Here is a 24,052-nt window from a genome sequence, read left to right on the forward strand (position 1 = left end):
CCCAAAAACAATTTAAAGAAAGCAAGCAAGAGTTTCTTTTTCCTGATCATACGTTGATGTTTATATGCATCAGTTGTTTTTTAAAGGCACCAGTTTTCTTTTTTTAAGGAAATGCAGGAAACAATTAAGAAGGAGGAGGAAACAGCAACACTGTCAGGGTTGCCAAGGATCCATTTTTTCTGTGTAGTGTCTATTAATTATGTTACTCCTTTTATTAATCCTTTGGCACCTGTTAATTATTCTGCAATTTTGGCTAGCAGCTGGAACAGCCACTTCGAAGCATTAAGCATATTGTTATTTAGTTACTAGAATATTCAGTGCGTTGAACTGAAAGTATGTAGTGAGACGGGAAAAAAAGCCCTTCACCCTAAGCCACATTTAGAGCAGCAAGCAATAAAAATATTTGCTTTGGAAGGATCTTTGTGGAACAAAACTAACTGACGCACATTCAGGGAAAATAAAATAAAAGCTTCATAAGACAAAGGGACTGTGCATGGTAGCCAGAATGTTAGATTAATGACTCTGAGACTAATCCTGGTCCCACTGAAATGAGTGCTATGATTCCCACTGAATCTAACAGGATCTGAACTGGCCTCTTTCTGGGATGATTGGCTTTTTCCATACCCCTTTTTGCTCTTCTCTCACAATATGGCCACTTAAACGTCATTCCTCCCTCTTGCTGTCCTTTATAGGCTTGCCTCTCCCCCTCATCTCCTTTCTGTGTTTTGTTTTATTCTCTCTCTGGGTAGCTTGTACTTTTCTAAGAAATCCCAATCCACTCAAAAAAACAAACAAAACACACATACACCAAAAAAAAAACCAGAATAATTGCACTGTTCACTACCACCTCACTGTTTGGAATGTTTGATCTCTTTCCTGTTGCGTCTTCTTTCACCATGGGCTTTTCTTGCACATTTATATTGTGAGCTACTAAGGGCAGGGTCTATCTGTTCACACTGTTTAACGGTGCTTCCCTTAGTAGATCGTAATTCTTTTGTGGTCTTAAGGCACAATTTGTAACTCATAATAATCTATTGACAGGCTAGCTGGACTGCAGAAACGCTAGCTAGCCATTCTTTCAGCCTCAGTGACAATTATTTTGGTCAGCCCTAGTGAGGTGACTGGGCCTGGCTCCTTCATGACTGTGAATTACATCTAGTTGTTAGGATGAAAAGCATGAACAAGGGAGAGTATTGTTTGATAGCTGGCTGAATATAAGCCAGCAGTGTGCGCAGGTGGCCAAGAAGGCTAACAGCATCCTGGCTTGTATAAGAAGCAGCATGGCCAGCAAGGCTAGGGAAGTGATTGTCCCCCTGTACTCGGCTCTGGTGAGGCCACACCTTGAGTACTGTGTTCAGTTTTGGGCCCCTCGCTACAAGAAGGACATGGAGGTGCTCGAACAAGTCCAGAGAAGGGCAACAAAGCTGGTGAGGGGTCTGGAGAACAAGTTTTACTAGGAGCAGTTAAGGAGTTTGGGTTGTTTAGACTGGAGAAGAGGAAGCTCAGGGGCGACCTTATCGCTCTTTGTAAGTACCTTAAAGGAGGCTGTAGTGAGGTGGAGGTTGGTCTGTTCTCCCATGTGTCTGGTGACAGGACGAGAGGGAATGGGCTAAAGTTGCACCAGGGGAGGTTTAGGTTGGATATTAGGAACTTCTTTACTGAAAGGGTTGTTAGGCATTGGAACGGGCTGTCCAGGGAAGTGGTGGAGTCACCATCCCTGAAGGTCTTTAAAAGGCGTTTAGATGTAGAGCTTAGGGATATGGTTTAGTGGGGACTGTTAGTGTTAGGTCAGAGGTTGGACTCGATGATCTTGAGGTCTCTTCCAACCTAGATGACTCTGTGATTCTGAGAGGTCAGTTATGCCTGTCTCTTGCCTAAAAGGCCAGTTTCTACAGTGGCTTATCTGAATTTAACTCATCTACAGGTTTTCTCTAATATCAGGGACTGTATTTTTGTCTGTATTTTTTGCTTGCTTCAGATCGTACCACTAAAGCAAAGGATGTATGCTAAAGCTTAGCAAAATGTAGTTTATCAATATGGCAGGCCTTTGAACTCTTGGTTGGGTGTGTCATAAAGCACAACCTGCCTCCTGGGTGTTTCTTACAGAGAATCTCCAGCCAACTTTGAAGCAATCATACAGGCCAGTAATTTGGTTGGGTGGGAAGCTCAGTCTCAGATTAACTCTTGCACCATGTCTGAACACAGTACAGATGCAGCCACTCTTCTTGAAAGAACTTGATCCAGAATATGCTGGACTGGGAGGGCTAAACCCTCATTACTGATCCAGCTGTGGAAACTGTGACCTTTGCATCAGGAAAATCCTGGTTTACATTTTTCTGACATGTTTTTTTTTTCATCACCTGTGGAAAACTGAGCCCTATGTCACAAGGTTTACAGCGGGGTGACTCGGGGCCCATTTAGGTGTCACGCCTGATATAAACAGCAGGCGAGCTGAACCCTAAATCTCCTTACCGCTGCCTAGTTACTGTTGACAGAGGCATCCAGATCAAGTGTGAAAAGTGTCCTAGAGGGACAGTGTTGTGAGTTGGCTTCTGCTTCCCGAGAGAGTATTGTGTTGTTTTTTTTGTTTGTTTTTTTTTTAAATTTATATATGCATTTATATATACACATATTTTATTTTTGTGTGTGTATATCATACTGTGTATATATGCACAGACGAAGTTAGTGCAGTGTTTTCTGCAGTGATAATCCCAGTCGAAGTGTGTGGAAGGATAGGATCCTTCCTATCCCAGAGAGAACTTGTAAAGCAGCCCCAAGGTGGGAGGGTGAGACCCATGCTTTGGGGCATATACAGCTTGTGGTGTGGGATTCCCAGTGGTACTAAGCCAGTCTGTTATACTCCTGCAAATCTTCGCTTCAGGGTTTTAAGTCTTCAAAATGTAGACTCACCTCTGCTCAGAGGGGAAAGGGAGCATTGTCACTTTAATGTGGGATTCAAGCTGATCCCTAGTGGAATTCCCCTGGAAAGTGTGGGGAGGAATAAGAAGCAAAAGCAGCAGGACATTTATGGTATTGCTGTGTTTGAAGCATTTTTAGCTTTGTCTTAAAGGGATGCTGTCAAGATCACTGAATCTAAAATTAGATTGCTTTTTCTTTTTCCATCCCAAATGTGTCTATTTATTTTTTTTTCATTTGTGTTATGTTACAAATGCTTCTATGTTAATCTTCTTAAGAACTAAAATTAATGTAAAGAGCCCGATATTCATAATAATGCTGCAGTTAAAGACTGCAAAGACAGTCTTTAAAGCAGTCAAGACTGCTGCAGTTAAAGACACAAGACAGACTGTTTGTAAGTCATGACTAGAAACTCCACAATAACAAACCATTTTGTGTTGAGCACCTTGCAACAAAAAACGGAAATGTGGTTAAAAAAAAATAATAATCAGAAGCAACAGGCCATGCATGCTATGTCCAGTCCTGTAATAATAAACCAGAGCTGAGCCTCTGAACATTGGAAGAGAGCCCCTCTAATGCTGGACAGTGGTGTTCTTCGTCTGTGAGGAGAAACCTACTGCAGATTCAAGGTACATGGGACTAATGTAACGAGATGTGTGTGTACGCGTGCACACACACCAATTATTTGATGTCCTTTTTATTGCATTGGATTTCCTTCTGCACTACTTGTATGTCTTCTTTCCCCTGTGCTGGCGCTCTTTCTGATACTTAACAAGTACAGCCTGATAGAATCCCCATTAAATGCTTGATTTACAACTCCTCATTTTACTGCTGGGGCAGAAGGGCTCAGTGATTTGCATGTTCATTGAAGAAATCTTTTGTAAGATGGTTCTGTCCAGATTTGGAGGCCCAGCCACCAACACCTTAGTATAGAGTCTCTTCTCAAGTCACTTTCCAAATGTATTTGGAGGGGGAAAGCACTTGTGAGTCAGCCAGTTCTCTGCTGTGGATGCTTGTGCACTGTCTGCCTTTTGTGGAATGAATGTGTTTACACAAGAAGTGAACATATTTGTTTGAACTTCGTTTTGTACAGGACTAGCATGCTACTATTGATGAACCAGTGATCTTTGTTCAAGATCTGTGGAGTTGTTTATATATTTAGTAGGAATACAATTAGTGATGCTGGGAGTTACTGAACAGTGACCACTGATGGACTTTCTATGGTCAAAGAACTGGGATGTTTGATCAGCTCCAAATCTTTGCTTATAGATCTTTACACATAAAAATCATACCCTGGGAATAGCCTTGAGCAACCTGCTTTATTTATTACATATGCCTGTGTGATTTTGATCTTTGCATACTTCTATATCCCACTGAGTAAAAGTGTCTGTTCTCCACTGACAGCAGGGTCAAGTAACTCTAGAGCAGTTATTCAGACCAGAAGATGAAACTGTCAAATTAAGCTGTGACAAGTTAAAATTAAGTTAATATCTCCAGTGATTCACCAGCTGTCCTTCCTGCCTCCAGAGGCCACAGGTATAGTGTGGTATGTGTTCAGTGGAGGGACGGTATGAGGGACTCCTCCTATGGAAAAGTGCTCAGTGATGGGTGTAGGTTTGGAGACAATGCAAGTCTTCCTATTTGACAGTTTACTGAGTAGCTGCAGATTCACTGTGCAACTCTTGGAGTTACTTGTAGCCCTGTATTGCACATGCTGCAAAAAGAAATGAAGCTATCTCCTGAGGGCAAACGTACTCTACACATTTCCTACTTGGCCTTTGCCCTGTCTCAGTGCTGTGACATGCAGGAGGTCTGGTACCCCAAAATGGGCTTTTGGCCTCACATATTTCCTGCTGAAAGGAAGAGCAGCGGTTTCACTGGCTTTTGAGAGTGAGAGACAGCTTTTGCCAAAATGATAGATTTTGTTAACACTTTCTTTTGAGGATAGACACTAGGAAATTGCATGTTTCAGATAAAAGTACCGTACTGCTGGTAATGAAATTGCACCGTTTCAAAGTCCTGCAGAAAAGGGTTGTTTTCTTAATTATTAATATGTTCTCAGCATTATTCCTCTTTCAGTTCTACAGAAACATTTTTTTAATGTTCTTCTCAGGTGTCTTGAAGCTTCTTGGCAGAACAGACCTCCCAAATGGGCAGTGACCTGGTCAGAGCACTAACTTTTTTATTTTCAACCCACCAGCAGGAAAAAATAAAAAGAACAATATTTTTGAAGGGAAATTTCCTTTTTGGGTTTTTGTATCTCTGAAAGAATTTCCGATGTAGGCAGACAGTAATTCCCAGCTACATGCTTCCTGATAAGGAAACAGCTCCAATAAATGCAGCTATAAATAGCTACCTTTTTATTTTTTAAAATGTAGAGGGACTTGTTTAGCCTTTCTTTCAAACTGCTGGAAGAATGGGACAGTATAGGAATAGCGTCTTAGATTTGGCACCCACTGGATCTGCAGATCCACAGATGAAGTTTTTAATCTGTATTTATACAATTAATTACATTACATAAAGTTTAGGTGTGTGTTTATTTCTGTTTGTCTTTCTCATGCCATTGTAAAGGAAAAAAATGCTACTTTTTTGTATGATTAACGTAAATTGCGTTTTGCCATCCTCATGAGAAAAAAAAATATTACCTGCTTTAAGCAGAATTCACAAGGGTTTTGCTATAAGCCTGCTTTTTATTGGTTCTCTTTCTATATATAGTTTGTTAAGGTGCCTTGTCATCTCAGAATAGGTAGCATGGTCTTTATCTACACCTTTTTTAAACTACTTTATTTTTTTTTATTTTTTTTTTTTTTAGTATTTTCTATGGACATGCTGTAGCACATTCATAGTAAGGCATAAATTCCCCTTTTTCTAAAAGCAACTTGTTGGGATAAATTTGTTCTGTTAGTGTGTAAGCCTTTCAAATTTTCTATATTACCTCCCTTTCTTATGGTTCTTTTTCATGTATTTTTAATGTTGCAGCTTTTGGTTTTGGACTCTAGCTAAAAATTTCCCTTGCTAGTCCTGTTTTTCTTTGTTCTTTTAAATATTTCTTTTAGCAGTGCCAAACACACAATACTTTCAGAAAAGCAAATAGTTGTTTACCTACACAAAAGTTTGTAGAGATGAGTTAATCTGGTGCAAGCAGTAGAGTGAAAACTTCTTTACAGGCTAGATTTCAGGCCAGCTGTACCCGTTGTTCAGATTGCAATTGAAAATGTATACATGTCCACCAGCATGATTTTTTTATGGAGGAAGAGTCCATGCCATAAATCACCCTCATCAACAGGTAGACCTTAGTGTTGGTTTCCATCCTTGCATCTGCCCACGGGCTGAAGCGTGTCATGTGGCTGCTGATGGGTGGCCATCTCCAGCAGCGCCCTGCAGTGTGTCTGAGGACATGCAGCTTTACAGGCAGCATTGGTGGCTGTGTCCTCTTTTCTCCCTGGTTTCTGTCTCAACTTTCCTCTTGATTTTCTGAGGGGGAGCACAGGTTCCTCCATGGTCAAAGCAACTGGATGGGTATGACTTTCTTGCCAACGGCAGTTAGTTGAAAGATGTGTCCCAGCATGGCAGGGACTGGGTCAACTCACCTCTGTTTTCCTCCTTCCAGCAGTTTTGCAGGATCTTATGTCTTGTGGCCAAATCTTACCCACGAGGGTACCCAGGTCTTGGCCTGCTGGTTGTCCTCAGAGCTGGCATGGATCCCATCAGATTGCACAAGGGTGCAGCTGGTAGAAGATCCCTCCTTGCCCCTGTGTGTTATGTGCTGAAGTGCCACTGCAGGGCTTGCAAGCAGCTTGCACAGTCTCCTGAGCACATCACTTGTAATCTGCTCTCTTTGGAGAATACTTCAAATGTCATTACCTTCTCCCTCCTGTGCACTGGGGCTGCACCCAAAAGGTTGATCTGTGTGTGCAGGTCTTGCCACACCTCCTCAACAGGCCTGTGGAACATGCACAATTAATACGGTATTAATTAATTATGGGGAGAAGTCACTGCTGGCACAAGAACCAAAGCTTCCAGCTTATAAAATGAACGCTTTGATGCTGAGCTTTAAAGAACATTTCCACCAACTCAAGCCAACAGAGAGATGCTGTGAGATTTAAGCCCTCCCTCTTCACAGACTCTAAAGCTCAAAGTCCTGCCGCCCTGGGCTTTGATATCAATAATAGTGATAAAGAAAGGTTCAGGAAGCACAATTGTGGATCTACTCTCCTGAGTAAAAATGCACAAGTACTAGATGAAAACATTGGTACTGAACCAGAAAGGGTTTGTCAAGCCAGCTTAATAGATACTTGCAGGGTGAAAAGAAGTGTGTGACCTTCCGGATCCACTTGTCAATCGGAGTTGTCTTTGCCTTAGCAGCTGCCATAGCTTTATTCAGAATGTTTGTGTAGAAATAAATGTGGAGTTTTGTGCTGTGCTTCTACTTTGAACGGTGGTTGGGGGAAGAGAGGAAGGAACGACTGTGCCACTTTGGTCTTATGCAATACTGAGAATTTCTCCCTTTCCACTTCCTCCTTCTTGGTAGTGCAGAAGGAAGTAGCCCTGGTCCCTGCTGGTCCACAAACCAGTTACTCATTTCAGTTCTGCCACTCGTGTGTGTCCTTGTGTACTTCCTAGTGGGGGAAATCTCCCTTTATGTATTCAAGTTCCTCCTTCCTAGTCTCTCTTCCGTTCTGATTTCTTCCAAGCAATCTGTCTCCTTCAGTTTTTAACCTCCTTGTTGGCTTTCACTTCCTCTCTGTGCTTTAGTGAAGGCTTTTTGTCAGAAAAACACAGATACTTCTTTGTTCCTTTTTTTTTTGTTTGTTTTCCCGTGTCATACTTCTTTGTATATTGCTTCCTTGGAAGCTTCCTTAGTCCTATTACCTCTGGGCTTTTAGCTGCATTACTATGGATAGTCATTACTGTGTTGCTGGGTGTGTAATTGTTTAAGGCACCTTGATCTTCTCACTAGAGATATTTTTTTTTTTTTTTACTGCTCTTTAAATACTAATAACCAGTGGTGACAAATACCATTGTTAAATACATTGAGCTTGTTTCATCACTGCTCTGCAACTTGCTTGGTGGTTTTCACCTGTTGAAAGGGAGCATAGCCAAATCACAGGAGTTGTTCTCTACTTCCACGTTGTATTGTTCTCACAGATGCAATGCATGGTGTGTGGCGGCAGCGAATGGGTCACACACAGTAGAAGTTCAAAATTTGGTTCAGAATCAGAGCCTTGGAGCTCAGCAGAATGCAAATAAGGGCTAGCACTCAATGTCGGTAAGAGCTGCAACATTTACAGTCCTCATCCACTTTTTAGACCCTGTCTCAATTTTAAAATCAGAATGTAAAACAAGCAGGGCGACTGAGGGTGACAGCAAGAGTAGCTGTACTTGTGGTGGGCAGACCTGAAGCAGCTAGATTGGTAAAGAGTCAATATTTGCTGTTGGACCCCTAACATGGCATTATCAGCATGTGCAGTAATGATGGCTGAATCTCAAAGTTTGGCATCTGATTTGCTTCAACAGAACACCTAGAGGTAAATCCAAATGTCTTTCTCTCAAATTGGTTGGATATTTAGTATTGTGGTGAGTCTTCCGTAACCGTGATTTTCTTGTGAGACTTCTGGGAGAATCCAGCATGACCGTGAGAGCACTGCTTCCCACCCTGGGCCTTTCTGGTGCTCTGCTGTTTGCAGTGAGAACATGCATGCACAAAAAAAAAATTCAACCCAGATAAGAGTTAGCAGTCAAAATTCATTTCAAAGATGAGAAGCTTCAATTTTATTTTATTTTTTACGTTGACACATCATGTGTATGTACACATTTGAAATACTTAGATCTGATGGAGAAGAGGCTAGCTCAAGAACTTAGGTTTCATACACAGATTCTATTACTCTTCATTTTTCCCTTGAAGCTGACTAACAGCATGTTATAACCACCTCTTTTAGGCAAAGTTGTAAAATTATTGCTTATGATCAGAAAAAATGAACACAAAAATGGTGGACAGCACCTCTTGGGCTACACACTCTCCCCAGTAGGCTCACAGTGCTGTCCTCCCCATATCTCAGCTGCATGAAGCAGGCTCTGGAGAGTTAGCCTGTATTTGAAACTAGAGGCCCAGGTGAAATGATATATCAATCTATTTTTATGAGATCAGGTGCACAGAGTTGACAGTATCGCATATGGTTTGAAATCTGTTAGATTAGAGTTACAGGTGCAGCCCCGTCAGCTGCATGTAGTACTTTCTTACTGAATGCACTCCATTGGCCACTTCCTAAAGACCGCTAATGTGAAGACTAATTCACAAACAGTCTTGTCACTGCTCTGGAAACTGAAATAATCAAGCATAGCATTGCCAGTCTGTTGAGGGAGGTGATTGTTCTGCTCTACTCTGCACTGGTGCGGCCTCACCTCGAGCACTGTGGGCAGTTCTGGGCACCACAGTACAAAAAGGGCATTAAACTGTTGGAAAGTGTCCAGAGGAGGGTGATGAAGATGGTGAAGGGCCTAGGGAGGAAGACATAGAAGCAGGTCACTGGGCCTGTTTAGTCTGGAAAAGAGGAGGCTGAAGGGAGACCTCATCGCAGTGTACAACTTCCTTATGAGGGGGAGTGGAGGGGCAGGCACTGATCTATTCTCTTTAGTCACCAGTGATAGGACCCATGGGAATGGTGTCAAGCTGTGACAAGGGAGGTTTAGGCTGGACATCAGGAAGAGGTTCTTCCCTGAGAGGGTTTGTTGTGCACTGGAACAGGCTCCCCATTGAAGTAGTCACTGCACCAAGCTTGTCAGAGTTTAAGAAGCATTTGGACTGTGCACTTAGTCACATGGTCTGATTTTTTGGGTAGACCTGTGTGAGTTGGACTTGATGGTACTTACGGGTCCCTTCCAACTCAGGATGTTCTATGAAAGTAAATAAAAGTAGCTTATGGTGACAGTTTTATTCTGAAATTACATGGTCACCACTCTGAAGCATTTTTACAATGGTAAATTGATATAACATTGAAAATGCAAAGGCTGTAAAAATACAGTTAAAGTGGTACAAAACCTGTCTCTTAACCAGCTCTCAATTGCATGAACACTTTATATAATTTGAGTCTGAGGAGAACTGCACTTTAATAGATCCTGACAACTGGAAGAGCATGGACATAATCTTTTTCTGTATGAATAAAAGGCCTAGCATGTCTTTACTGCTTGAAGTTATGGTCATCTACTAAATTAACTGCTCCAAGTGTCACTCAGAATAGGGATGAAAGTAAATTATTCTTATTTTAATAATAGTTCCTCATTTCTTCTTGAGAGACAGCACCTGGTGTTTGTATGGGACCACAGTACAGGGAAATCTCACCCAGAAAGATGTTGGGGCTGTACAGTAGAAAACAGTTAAGGATGTGAGTAGTTCATGACATTTTGATGGGGGTTTACTTTATAACCTGTGAATGTCCCTTGAGTGCAAAGTGAAGCAAAGATATTTGTCAAAAATCAGTCACCAGTCTCAATTTGTTGAGCAACTCTGCATCAATTCCATGATTTTGCACCAAAATTGCTAGGAAGTGGAAGTTCCTTATTGAGTCTCGTGGACTTCTAGAGAGTTTTTTTTAACACCTTGTGTTAGTTCAAACTCAGTCCCATTTAGCACGTGGTCTTATCCACAGTGTCGTTTTTACTGTGATAAGGAACCTAACCACAACACTGTGCTTCCCCAGTTTTCTGCTTCCCAAGAGACTAAAGACAGCACTAGGATAGGATTTTGCATTTTGAGGATAAGATAGTTTTCTAAGTGAATGGGTTGACATGGAGAAAGAATGTTAGTTGCCACATGGCTATGAAATCGCATTTGCTATAAGAAGGTGAAGAGATATTCACAGTTCTTTCCAGAACAACAAATCCAGAGAACTGAGGTAAATCATTGGGTAGCATACATAAAAGATACCTGAATAAGGATGCATTGCTATATGGAGGAAATTGTTGCAGGAAGATACTTAGGTGGCTGAAAGTGTGATTGGATCTAAAAAGAACCAAATAAACCTGTGAAGGGGTGGGTAGGTCATTTGGTCAGTATGTTCTACGCTGTATATATATATTTTATATTTTATTTATGTTTATACTATCCAGACAATGCTCTGGATGCAACCACAGCTCATGATGTCCTTAAAACATGGATTACCAGAGACTGAGATAAGCAATGTGTTATAGAAGAGATTACTTAATGCTTCCTTACAACCACTCCCAAAGACATTTGGCAAAATGGGCCAGTGGTCTTTTCTAGTGTGGCAGTTTTTAAATTTTACCCCATCTCATAACCTTCTCCAGTGGCTTGACAGTAGTGTGGCTGCTATCCAAGCAGATATGTATTCAGTATGCATCTGCTATACCAAAGGGCTCTTGTAGGTGATAACTAACTCACCAGTTAGAGGCTGCGGATAAAAGTTAAGTGAGGGGATTTGCCTTTAAGCAATTCTGACAAAAGTCTCTTTACACAACAGCTGACTGAATCACTGAACATAATGCCAAGGGCAGTGATAGAACAAAAAAAAAGTCATGTAAATTAGCTGGCGAGGGAACAGGGCAAAGCTATCTGGTGAAGGAGGGAATGGGAGAGGAGGACAGGCAGCCACCTGCTGGAGCTTTGGTTTCAAGGACCAGATCTCCCATCAAGTGTTGGAAAAACAAATTTTAAAGTAGAAACTGAGGGGGAAAGGCTGAGAATATTTCTTCCTAGTGTATAGGCCTCCAGTGGACTGTAATCGCTCCCTTAGGTGGTTCTGTCATCCCTAGCACATGCTCTCAGAGGGTTGCTTTCACTTTCCTGTTGTCATCCAGCCCAAGATCCAGTTCAGCATGTGCCCCTTATATGGCCCTGTCTCATCCATATAATGCATAATGTGAAATTCAGTTCTGCTTCCTCTCTTGCCCCAGTTTGGGTTTCTGGGCATAGTCATTAAAAAAAAAAAAAAAGTTATTCAGTATTACTTGTGATTTGACATGGTAAATTGAAAACTTACTGGAAGTCTGGCAGTGCTTCTGATCTATGTCCCCTTTGCTAAGGTGCTTCATAAAATGCCGTATGTTGTTATTCACTCTGGCTTGGATGTTCTTGGCTCTCTCCCACTTAATGATTCACAAGATGTCTGTGAGATTCATTTTTGTAAACGTGGTTTTTCCCCCCTCCTTTCCATCCATATATTCTCCCCCCCCCCTTCCACTTTGCTTGCAAATCTTCACTGCAAAAGTTCACTGAATTAAAAGCAGAGTACGTGTAAGGGCCGGAGTGCAGTCTCTGGGGTGCCGTTGGAAGAGCTCTAAGACACGCTGCAGATTTTCCCCCTGATTTCCAAGTTAGGGGATTGGAGTAGTCTGGGAAGTTTTCCTACAGCATACTGTCCTCTTCCACCACGACTTCACAGCAGTCTCAGCTATGTGTGCATATGTCCTGTGCCTCTTTCTTGAACAGAGAGATTTTTCTCTAGTAAAAGCTCAGAAATGGGTCTCCTCTGAGTGCTGTCTCTGGCGGGGGGGGAGCAGGAGAAAAGTCAAGTGCAGTGGGGGTCTGTGCACACCAGCGCAGAGGCAGAACCTCTGCTCCTGCCACACTGGCTGTGGGGAGAAGCCAGGAGTGTTTGCAGGGCTTGCATGCCAGAGCGTCTTCAAACAGCTCTGCTCAAAGGCATGAGCTGGGCTCGCTTCTGAGGGAAATTTCCTTTTTGGGGAAGTTGCTGCAAAGGAATTTCCTGTGTGGGCAGACAGAGCTTCCTGACTTGAAGGCTTCTTGGAAGGGAAACTGTTTCATAATGAAATGATAAATTAAAGACATACCAGCCTGGTTCACTTCAAAACAGCAATTGAGGGAGCTCAGGCAGTACACCATTACACTCCTGCACAAAATGAAAATAAATTGCATCCTGACAGAATTCTCTGTAGCAGAGCATATCCTTCCCCCCAGCCTTCCTCCCTGTAAGTCTCACTTTCCTCTCCTGCCTCCCCCTTTCCCTTTCCCCTGCTATTTGCTGCTGTCTCTTTTACGACCCCCTCCAACCAACAAGGCAGATGGGTGTGATGTTGGAGATGGTTTATTAAATGGAGGAGACACTCTGCTCCTCCTCCCATGGCTCCAGTTTAAGCCCTGCTGGTGCTGCCAGAGCCCCGGACGTAGGACCAAGAAACTGCAAGTGGCTGCCATGAGCGCTGGGTGCCATGGCTGTGCATGTGATTGTGTAAAGTGAAATTGGGGGTACCGAGGAGTTTAAGTCAGTCCCTATAAAAAGGAATGTCTTGGTGTGATCATGAAAATGACTGGGAGGAGGGTTTGCAGATGTGTTTCCTGTTAAATAAGAGAAAAAAAAGGACCTTTGCTCCATCCCAGCCAAGACACAATGGAGGGAGGGCATCCCCAGAGAGCTCAGGCTGTTATAGCGGAGTTTTCAATAGGCACAAATTGGCTCATGTTATTTTCCTGCTCTGCGCCGTCCTAACGGGTTGAAAAGTGAGAAGGGAAGCACTGGTGGGTTACTGTGCCCTATTGGTTTCCCTAGAGCTGGGAGTTCAGGTGAACCGGGCAAAGAGCTTAGATGAGACTGCTTGGGTTGCTGAACACATTTGGGATGGAGTTAGAGGATATGATTTCAGATGGCATAGGTATGGGGGGAACGCACATACAAAAGTTTCAGTTCGCCCTTTTCTGTCTCAACTACTTCATCTGTAAAATTTATTGATCATCCTGCTAATAATACCTAGTTGTACAAATTCATCCGGTGTGCACTGCTAACAAGTGTAGAATCAGCATTTTCTTTTTCCTCCTTTGAGAGTGGGCCTTTATTCCCTGCCTCCTATTCAGCTGGTAATTAAAACTGCTTTAGTACTTTGCTGTAGCCTCCTGAATTGGTGTGTATTATGTGCCGCCTTCTGGTAAGGAGGCCTTCTCCCTTTTTTCAGTAGTTATTTTAGGATTTTCGAGACATTTGAATCATTGGCAGAACATTGCTTTCTGTTATGATTTTATAGTGAGTGTGTCAGTTTGGGATTTTTTTTTCTCTAAAGTTACAGCTGCTGAAGTCACATGACTGAAAGAATTTGAGATTTTATTTGTATTTTTAAAGCAAGTTGCTGGACTGCATAAAGAAAAGCAAGGAAATGTGATTCACAATACTCAGAAGCCAGCTACGAAGGACACCAAAGAAAAAATATGCATGTGTGAGATCGTATCTGTATGACTTATTTTTTGCATTTTTGTCAGTTTTAACTTATTTTCATTGAAGTCCGGTTGCCTCATTTTCAGATATTTGGGTTTGGTAGTCCTGGAGGTATGGAAGAAACAGAACTCTGCTACTAGTTTAGGAGATTGTCTCATCAATGACGACTTGTAATCATTCCTCATATTGAACAGATATGCAAAGTGTAAAGTTCAAAATGTAGAACTTTGTTCATCATGATTGGCATACTATATATCACATGCATACAATGCATGACAGCATTGTGAAAGCAAATCTAACACCATGCTGTGCTGTGGCCAGGGCTGTCTTACAGCAATTAGAAGACACAGTACTGCTTCTTAAATGAAAGTAAGGAAGGATCCATTCTCGGTAACCTGTACAAAGGATGTGCAGCCACAGAGCTACAGCATATAGGTGTTCCTGGGGCAGGCAGGATTTTGGTGTGTGATAGTAGGCTCTCATATTCATTCAGCTGTAGCATTGAGGCACAGTGGGTTGCAAGCTAAGTTCAGAGAAGAAAAATCCTTACCATCACTTGCATTTTGAGTTGCTCTACTTCCTGACCCAATGAAAATCCTGAATGGTTTTAAAAAGACAGGTTCTGCAGCCGAGATACAGACCAGCAAAGAACAGTATGGACATACCTACTTTGTTTTACATATGTTTTGTAAAATACCTGGTAACTTTTACTTGCAGTGCTGTTGCTTTCAGAAGCAGGTTTGGAATTAGAGGATGGCCTCTCAGAAGCAGCTTCCATGCCAGATACAATACAATGTCTGTTCAGCTTGAAAGGTTTTAGAGGCTAAATTGTTAACATTTGGCTAAAGTGGATGACATACCTTGGATGGGGCCTTGTGTGGGTGGTTTAACAGGCTTACTGCTTGGCCAGTTTCTTACTGTTGATTTTTGAGGCACCCAGAAGTGTAGTAGGCAATCTGACTGCAAAGTGTGGATGAACACCCTGCTCAAGACTTTTACGCTGTCCCCACCTTTGATAGCACTAAAGTAATGATTAAAATCAATATACATCATGCTGTTTACATATGTTGCTCCTCTTTCTGTCCTTGCTAACGTATTTTGTTTGGCTAATCTCCACCTAAAGAAACTTCATTGCAGTTGCAATGCCTGCCTGCCTCTGACTCAGGCTAGAGTAAACTGTTCCTCTCTCTGTACTTGATGCAGCCTCAAACAGTTCTGCGATTTACTACCCCTGCTTCCCAGACTGAGAACTCCTAATCTCTCACCTTTCCCCAAAGAACACAGAACTAGTTTCTGTTGTATTTTTCTTTTTTTTTTTTTTTTTTTTGAGTAAAAACTAAACTGAATTACTTCCAATCTAGTCAGAACTAAAATCTAGGTAATATCCTGCAGTGGCAGCAGCCATGGCCACACCAGGAGGAAATCTGAGTGGGAGCACAATTGTTGAGCTGCATGTAGAACAGAACAGTTCCACTCAGTTGAGTGTTATTTTTTTTTTCTTTCTTTTATAACAGAGATTTACATTGTTAATCAGGTGCCACTCCAAGCTCACTATTCAGCTTAATGATAGTGAGTTCCAGTAAAATGGGGGTGGGAGGACACTTAATTTGTGCTCTTTTTTTTCTTGCTTTAAACACACTCTCTGTTTGTTCTTGGCATGATATCAAAAGAGTGCTGAAAGGAAATGAGGTAGAAAAAGGACATGAAAATCACAACCGCACAACTGATCTCTAAGGGTATTGTTCCTGCTTCCACACGGAAAGCCCAGAGATTCCTAGTAGATGTTCTTGCTGGGTTGGCAGAGGATGGAAATCTTATCTTTCACTTCTGGCAATAGTGGGTCAATAGGGATTTCTCTAATCAGCTAAGAACTAGCAACAGTGGAGTTTAAATAAATTGTAGGTAATTCATCCTATCATAGGAATAGCCGCTACAATGCAAGGTCTTAGAGGACAAAGGAAAGACCGAAGAGATGAGGTAGGATACAACTTATTACCTAAAGCCTCTGCTCTTACTGGTGGCATTCTGTGTCCTTATCTTGAGCTCTGTTCCTCTGTGTAGCATATATTTCTGCTTGAAAGAAGAAAGAAGCTGGAGATGGTGAGGTGTATAATACATGTCCCCACAGTTCATTTCGTTACATGCTTGTCCATTTTGGTGGAGCCTCTATGACTTCCCTTGAGAGACAAGTAAGTCTCACCCATAGGAGAATGGCATTCAGCCTCCACTTTCCTTTGGTCATGTTAAGTTTCCATCCTCTCAATTACACTGACTTGGACTGCTCAAAATCTCTGCTTGCATGGTGTTGATACCAGCTGTGTGCAGGCATTTCTCTTACTACACTGCTTCTCCTACAGTGCTGCATGATACATGTGCAATGTTTTAGAAAACTCAGCAGATCTGGTGTTGGAATAGTTGGGGAAAGAATACCTGGGCTAAAGATCATTTCAAGGTAACCATTCTTCAGATTCTTGTCCTATTCTGGCTTGCAGGCTGTCAGGAGAGTAACTGGTATTTTATCAAGCTGGATCTTGCCCTGATCGTTTGAAATGCTTCCTTTTTCACCTTAATGTAGTTTACCATCACAGATCTATTGCAGCAAGAAATGTTAACAGGAAAGATATGTAAACACTGACTCTGTTTGACTTCCTCTAAATATCTATATGTTTGTGTTGAGGGAGTTATTTGATTAAGAATAAAACAGAGCTTCCCAGGGAGTCCTGGGAGAGCCTAACTTTTAGGTGGGTTCTTCTCCTGGGGATCCAGAGGGAGAGAGAACTGTATGTGCAGCAGTGCTAGTTGGTATGTTGCCCAAGCTGTCACCATGACTGCATTGCAACATGGCATCAGCTCTACACCAGCTGCATTTGCTTCCCATGAGAAAATGGATTCTCATAGAAAACCCTAGGGTTGAAAGTGAAAATTATGACTGTGAGTTTCCTCTCTCACACAGTCCCTGGTTTTAGGAGTTTTCAATACCTAGGCCTGATTGTGTATAAAAATGCTAAATTTATTAACTGCTGATGGACGTAATGGTTTTCTCCAGGAAATCTCTGTCCCAGTATTCGAACAAATGTTACTTTCAAATGACATTTAAGGGAAAGGGTGAAAAAAAGATGCAACTCCCCATGCACCTCGCTTTGTTAAAGTGTGAACAATATAGGGAATTGGTACTCTACTTTTTTTTTTAGTACTGAAGACCTGGATTAAAATTCAATATAAGGCACAGTAAGATGGGCCAAATCAGACTTTTCATAGTCTTCAGTAATTTGTGGTTCTCTCCAATGCTGCTCTTTCCATTATTTTTTTTCCAGGGCAGGTGGCAATCCCTGTATCACTAAGCAAGGCTTATTGACCACAGGTTTACTTTTTCAATTATCTCTCAAGACCTTCTTGGACATAGTTCAAAAGACCCCCTGAAGTAGACACAAAGTAGATTTTGAATAGAAAGTATGTCATTTTCACCGAATATCTGCTCAGTTTGGTGGCCAGGGAATGTATCAGAAGGGCAGGAGTTGTAGCACGCTCACATTGAAGAGTAATCTCAAAAAACAATGCAGATCAAGAGCTGGGATATTTGAAACCCAAATCATCTGAATTTCCCTTGTCCCTTTTACCCGTGTCATAGTTAGACTAATGTGACCATAACAAAATTTTTCCAGGGATGGACAGTTAGCATTCCTGCAGCAGGTGAAGAAAGGTGATCTGTCTCAGTAATTTCGTACAGTTTTTCTCAGGTGTAAGCAAAACAAAGTGGTATTTTTCTTAGGGAAATTTCCTTTCTAAGGAAGTTAGTCATATAAAATTATTATTATTATTATTAAATTCAGTATGAGTCGAGGGAGTGCCCTGATTACACATTTCCTGGAAAAGGCCGTTGGTGACGTACCATTGACTAATGAAAACTTGTCTGTTAGAAGTAGCTCCTTTCTGTTAACTATTTAAAAAGGCAAGGGTATTTCAAAGGCATAGGGCTTAGGTATTTCCTAGTTCTGCTTTTTTTTAACCCATTGTCAGTTGGCCTATTATGTCATTAGCAGCTACAGATTCATGTCCCTGAATACTGAAGTACTCTGATGTAAAGTAATGTAACATTACAAGAACAAAAAAGTAAAATCAAAGCTTGCTTGCCATTCTGTTGCCAGCAGTGAGCCCCTGCAGCTTAATGTCACAGCCTGAAAATCAGCTGGGAAGAGCAGAAGCGCAAAAGAGACACAACAAGCATGACAAGTTCAGTCAGATCTCCTATGAAAATCTGAGTGATCCTTTAAATACCGGTGAGTGGCAACCCTCAAGGAGTTCTGTTAGTCCCTGTGTGTGGGTTAAGGATGGACTTTTATGCCTCATTGAGAAAATATGGGCAGGAAAGAGAAGAGCGGTAGAACTAAACTTCTGTGTTCCATGCTAATGATTCAGTTTTTTTTTAGCATGTGTTAAACCATTGTCCAGGAAATCTGGGAGCAGATGAGCCAGAACTTCTAAATACTGTTTTAGCTGTTATGTCTAAGACTCTGGGAATTGTACTGCTTATGCTCAGAAGAGGATGACTTGTGCCTGTGATTTATTCAACCCAAAATGACCTCCAAGCCTTACTGGAAGTTAACTTGAAAAACAACAACAACAAAAAAATCCCCCCCTCCCTTTACTTCTACCAGAAGAGATTTTTCAGTTTTAAAATCATCATCATGCAACATTTTGAGTTTAACCCCAACAATATCAACATGACAGAATTATGCAAACAAGGAAATTTCCATGGGTTGAATTGCACAATTTCAAGAAAGAATCTCAGCTATTAAGTAAATGTGAGTGCTGAGCCCTTAGCATTGAAGGGCTGTGTACTCTCTGCAGCTGTTGGAGCAGAGAGAATAAATATACTTTTCTTCTTCCGTATTCATTGACTGAACACACAAGTGGGCATGAATAGTACCTGCCTAAGTGTTTGTGTGTGGTGCCAAACCACAGGGATTGTTCTGAGGACTAGTGCATGAGATTTACTGTTCAGTTAAAGAACTAGCATTAAGAGGGAGATGCCAGCAATGCTGCTGTAGGTATTAAAACTGCGTGATGAGATTCTGAAGTGCTTCCTAGCGGATCATTTATTTTATTCTACTTCCATAGGGTTCTGTATGGTCTGTGATGACAGCTAGGTCTAGGACATAATAGCAATTTCCAACTCCACCACACAAACTGTGAAAGGTGCAACATACCCTAACCTATCAAAGATTTGCATTTCAGCTTTCAGCCTCAGGCCAGACTTAAATGACATAGCCTCATATTCTCGCCTTAATCTTCCTCAACGGACTATATATGCTCCTACAAATGGTCTAGAGGCTGTATTGTTTTACTGGTGTTACCACTGCATTACTGTACATCAGGCCCTGTAATGCATGATATGTCTGTAAGGGCAGAATGTCTTACTTGTCTCTCAGTACTATCACTTCCATTATTACAATGGTGCTCAGCAATGAGAGGGTTGAGTCTTACAGAAATTAGGATAATCAAGTGATCAAGTAAGTAAAATCTCAGCACCAACCTCTGACTTTGCATGAATGAAAACCAAAACCAGTAATGTCCATGAACAAATAGATCTGGGGTATGTAAGGTGTATAGCTGTCAGAGGAATGAGATTCTAAGAGCCATTCAGCAGGATTAGTGGCTCAAGCAACCTAAGCAGCTGATGAAGGTGCTTTTAAATAGAATTGTCATAGAGAGGATTCAATTTAGTGATACCTTCTGAAGAGTGGCTTAGAGGTCCCTACTAAACCAATGCCTTGTGGCCTGAAAGCTGTGTTCTTCTCCCACAAATCTGGAGTGCTCTGTGAAGTCTTCCAAGTCGAGATTTATGAAGGTGCCTGGGATGTGTAGAACACCTGAGATTTATTGACTTACCTGTGGTTATCACATGCCTCAGAAACCCTTGTCTCATGCAGACTGTAGGTGTGTATATTAGTAGAAGGGATTAGAGTCAGGACCAAGAAGAAGAGAGAGAGGTGAGATGAGTAAAGTATCACCTGGGGAGTTAAGGAAATAAAGAATAGGATTTTTCTGTGAAGCCAAGAGGTGAGAGTGTAATGGATATACAATATACCTTCAGTCTGCTCTGTGAAAAAGGAAAGGCAGGAATCTAGGGATAAGCTACCTGCATTGGGACAAAACATTGGCGTGCTTGGCATCATGTAACTTGCAAATGGGTGCAAAATGCATTATTTCAGCAGAAGTTGTTGATTTTCTGAAGGCTTAGGCAATGAATATGAATGAATCAATATACTCTTACATTTTATTGGATGATAATCAACTGGTGAGACTCATCAGCAGAATGACGGATGTGGTTTCTTTATCTGACTGTCAAACAGAGAGTTTATGTGTCATTCTTCACTTACGTGAATTTGCCCAAGGCTTGCATTATTGATAAAAAAAACTGTCCCATTTGTTGTGTTTAATGATCTACAGGTTATCAAGCCTTCTGCAATCCTTTACTGGTTGTGACACTATTGCATGATGCTACTCACTTTCTCTACCCAGAAAAAGGTCCTTTGCAAGGATAAACACATTAATACTTAGAAAATATTTTTAAATTTGCTGATGAAAGGTTCTTCTTTCCACTATCTCCAGAGTATTAGAAATAATTCTTTCTGAAGAAGATGGAAGAATAAGGAATATGGGTCAAAAGGCATTGACAATTAGAAGCTTATCTACTAGAGAAGCCTGCCTTTAGTATATAAGATCTGCAACCATTTGAGGAAGGGTAGCTAAATGCAGGAGCATGCCTTTGTACTGTGCAGTGTTGAGAGATACTGGAGCTGCACTATGTCTTATCTCATCACATCTGTGTTTCCAAAGTCCATCCCTAGATGGATGGTAAGTCTGTAGAATACAACAATAACTCGGGAGGGAGCAGAGTAAACAAAACTTGATCCAGGGAGATCTTTTCCTTATTTTTAGTTATCAAGACTTTTAATGTAGCTATACATTGTTGTTGTTGACAGCTTAATTCTTTTCCATTGTCCATTCCCAAAATGGTCACAATAGTCTGATTACACTGCAAAAGATGATGGTGGCATTTTGGAAAATGTTTTGGCTCAATTACTGTAAGCAAGACTTGTTGGTTTGTCGTTTTTTTTTTACTGCTAGCGATGATAGTGGTGAGTGCATACGCTGGGAACTTTAGAAAGAGTAGCTCTGACATTGTTTCCTGTGTGGGGTTTGGTTGCAAATTTCTCTTCAAGCACGTAAAAAACAAATGCAGATTTTGTATTTTCCATAGGGTTTCTGTAGGATGAAAGCCAAACTGATCTAATTCATTTTAGGAGGCACTGATTTGAATGTGTTTGATGTAAAGGTGATTTCAGTCTTACTGATATCATTTCAGAAAGACAAAAGTTGAGCAGATCTGCAGCAATGCAGAACTTGTGTAAAAGGGAAAGGAGATTTAACCTTTGGTATTTGAGACCAGTACCAATATTTATCTTTTGTCTTATTTTAAAAGCCTTGACATGTGTTGCATTTAATTACTTCCCTTTTGTTACTTCACGTTATTGGCAGTTTACTGGTCTGGGTGGTTTCTATCAACTATAGACTTCCAACTATTTACTTTTCAGGTAAATATGAAGATGACTGCTAAATACATAAGCATAAACAGATGGCTGTTAAAAGGAAGTAGCTCTCCCTGAAAAGACAAATTCCTTGACAGTGCCAAAGAGGTGTCTTCAACTTTAGAAGACTGACTCAGACTGGCTTGTGCAGAGCCAGTCTACTTCCAGTCCTCTCTTTTCCATGAGACTTTCTGATATTTCTTAAGGTTGCAGGAAGTTAGGAAATTGTCTGAATCTTCAACTCCTGTGGTCCAGGTTGCCCTGGACCAGGTCCTGCTTCGTTGTATTCCATATTTATTGTGAGAGAAACATGGTATAGAAACTGGAATCTCCTTTACAGAGATACTAAAGAAGATGGATGGGGAATCTCAAACTGCCCGGAAGGAATTGTTCCAGTGAGATGACCCGTGTCCTCTGTTGCAGAACCTTTTATACAGCCACAATCAGGGATGCTGAACATATTCAGCTAAATAAGCTCTGGTTGCAAGAGCTGAAGCTGCCTCTTCAACGGCTTTTTCTGATTCATCATATTCCCTTGTCTCCTCCCATACCCCCAAACGCACTGGGATTCAAATGTGTTTCAGAGATGGTGTTCCTTATGTCTTGGTCTTCCAGTCTGTTTTTGTTGTTGTTTGCTTGTTTTTTTAAAAAAAGTTTCTTATCCTGCCCTACTTACTGGTACAGGCTTTGTTCTCTCAGCACCTCACCACCTCCCTTTCTCCAAAATCCACCAGATAGCCTGCCAGATGAGTTACAAAACCCATGAAATGTACATTATTTCTCATTCCAGTCATGGATCAGTCTAGGGGGAGAAATGAGAGGGAGGGGTGAGAAGGGAGAACAAGCTGGCTCAGGGGAACCTTAATAGATTTGGGTTGAGTCCAAATCACGCTAGCAGTGTTTGTAAATAAACACTTGGATTCAATGGCTTCTGTTAAATGAGTGGATGTTCTCTGTTCAGTCCTCAGTGAAGAACTGTCCGTGCACATCCAGTCCACATCATTAAACCAAGTATAAGTGAAGCCATGAGCTGATAGCTGATCTGCCAGGTCAGGAAGAATTAGAGAGCAAAACAGGTTCTCACAGCTCAGGATGGCCTCTCTGTGCCAGGGCTAACACACGGCCAAGGCAGAGACATGTAATATAGATCTTTTCTGTTCTATGGGATAGAGGTCTTGTTGATCATGCCACTCTTCAGAGCTGGTTCTTCATGATTTCCCACAGCACTGACTTCCCTTCTGATATGGAAGTGATATGGAAAGTGATAAAGAAAATATAACTGCATGGTGCAGCATCAGAGAGGGGAGGGAAGCCAAGAAAAACTCACGTCAGCTGAACAAATTAAAAAATAAGCACAAACTCAGCATTTTGTCAGTCCCTCCGCCTCCTGGCATTTCCTTCATGGTTAGGACTTTAATCATCAGTAAAACAATAACAAAACATGCACAAGGAGTCCAACCATCAACAATCATAATTCTCTTCAACACAGCAAGAAGCTCTTCAACAAATAACCATTAAGAGATTAAGCCTCTTTTATGAATAAATTGTTTGACATGCTGAAGGCAATTTGTTTGACGTTATTTTTGCAGAATTAAGGAATCGAAGACCCTGACAACATGCTAATTGTCTATACCTGGCATAGAGGCAATGTTAAAGCCTTGGTAATACTCCATGCCATTGACAAAATAGCATTCAAAGGGGATCATTTGCTAATGTAGTCCTTGATTTGGCTGCTAATAAAACCACGTGAGTTTGTATGACAATGATGTTCTTCATCCGAAGATCCTCAAATACCATTTTTGCTGAGGGTCTTCCCTTACAGTCCCTGCTGAATAAGGTGTTGGTATTATTATTATTACTGTTGCCCATTTCAGAGAAGGTGGAAGTCAAGGCAGTAATTTCCCCACATAGTGTAAACCAGGGTAATGTGGTGTTATATCTGTAAAATGTCAGTCCTGACCTTCTGTTTCTCTGTTCTTCCCACCTGCACATTGGCTACTGACAAAATTTCTATTTCTTCTCTTCAAATATTCAGACTGAGAGATTCCTCTGTGTTGAACCTAATGCTGGGAGAAAAGAGTGAATTTTACCTGAGTCTTTTCCTTGATCAACCTGCTGTACAACTACTTGAATGTTATGTTTCAAGGGGACAGTATGAAAACTGGAATACGAGATGGGAGTATTTTATGTATTTGCTTCCCTTGCTTTCCAAAATGTTTTTAATCTTAAAAATCATGGAAGCTGAGATCACCCCAAAGAAAGTTAGAATAAACATGACTAGAAAAGACCCCTCAGGAAGATGTCTTAATTTGCTGCTGCTGGGTGATTGTAAAAGCCTTGTGCCTTGTCTCAGCAGCTGAATAG

At 41.4% G+C, this 24,052-nt stretch overlaps 1 protein-coding gene across 5 annotated transcripts in view; it reads left to right on the top strand.

Annotated features, from left to right (window-relative positions):
• The window catches only part of ETV6 (ETS variant transcription factor 6), a 143,867-nt gene that overhangs the window by 52,020 nt on the left and 67,795 nt on the right, over positions 1–24,052 (top strand). For 2 of the 5 annotated variants that reach the window (XM_084537067.1, XM_084537065.1), the window contains exon 3: positions 18,242–18,373. The exons of 2 other annotated variants lie outside the window; for them this stretch is intronic. In XM_084537067.1, the coding sequence (XP_084393193.1) occupies positions 18,242–18,373 (132 nt within the window). The remainder of the gene's footprint in view (positions 1–18,241; positions 18,374–24,052) is intronic. One more of the 5 variants, XM_084537066.1, reaches the window with a different exon arrangement.

The sequence above is a fragment of the Aythya ferina genome, assembly GCF_964211825.1.
Source record: "Aythya ferina genome assembly, chromosome: 1".
Taxonomy (NCBI): domain Eukaryota; kingdom Metazoa; phylum Chordata; class Aves; order Anseriformes; family Anatidae; genus Aythya; species Aythya ferina.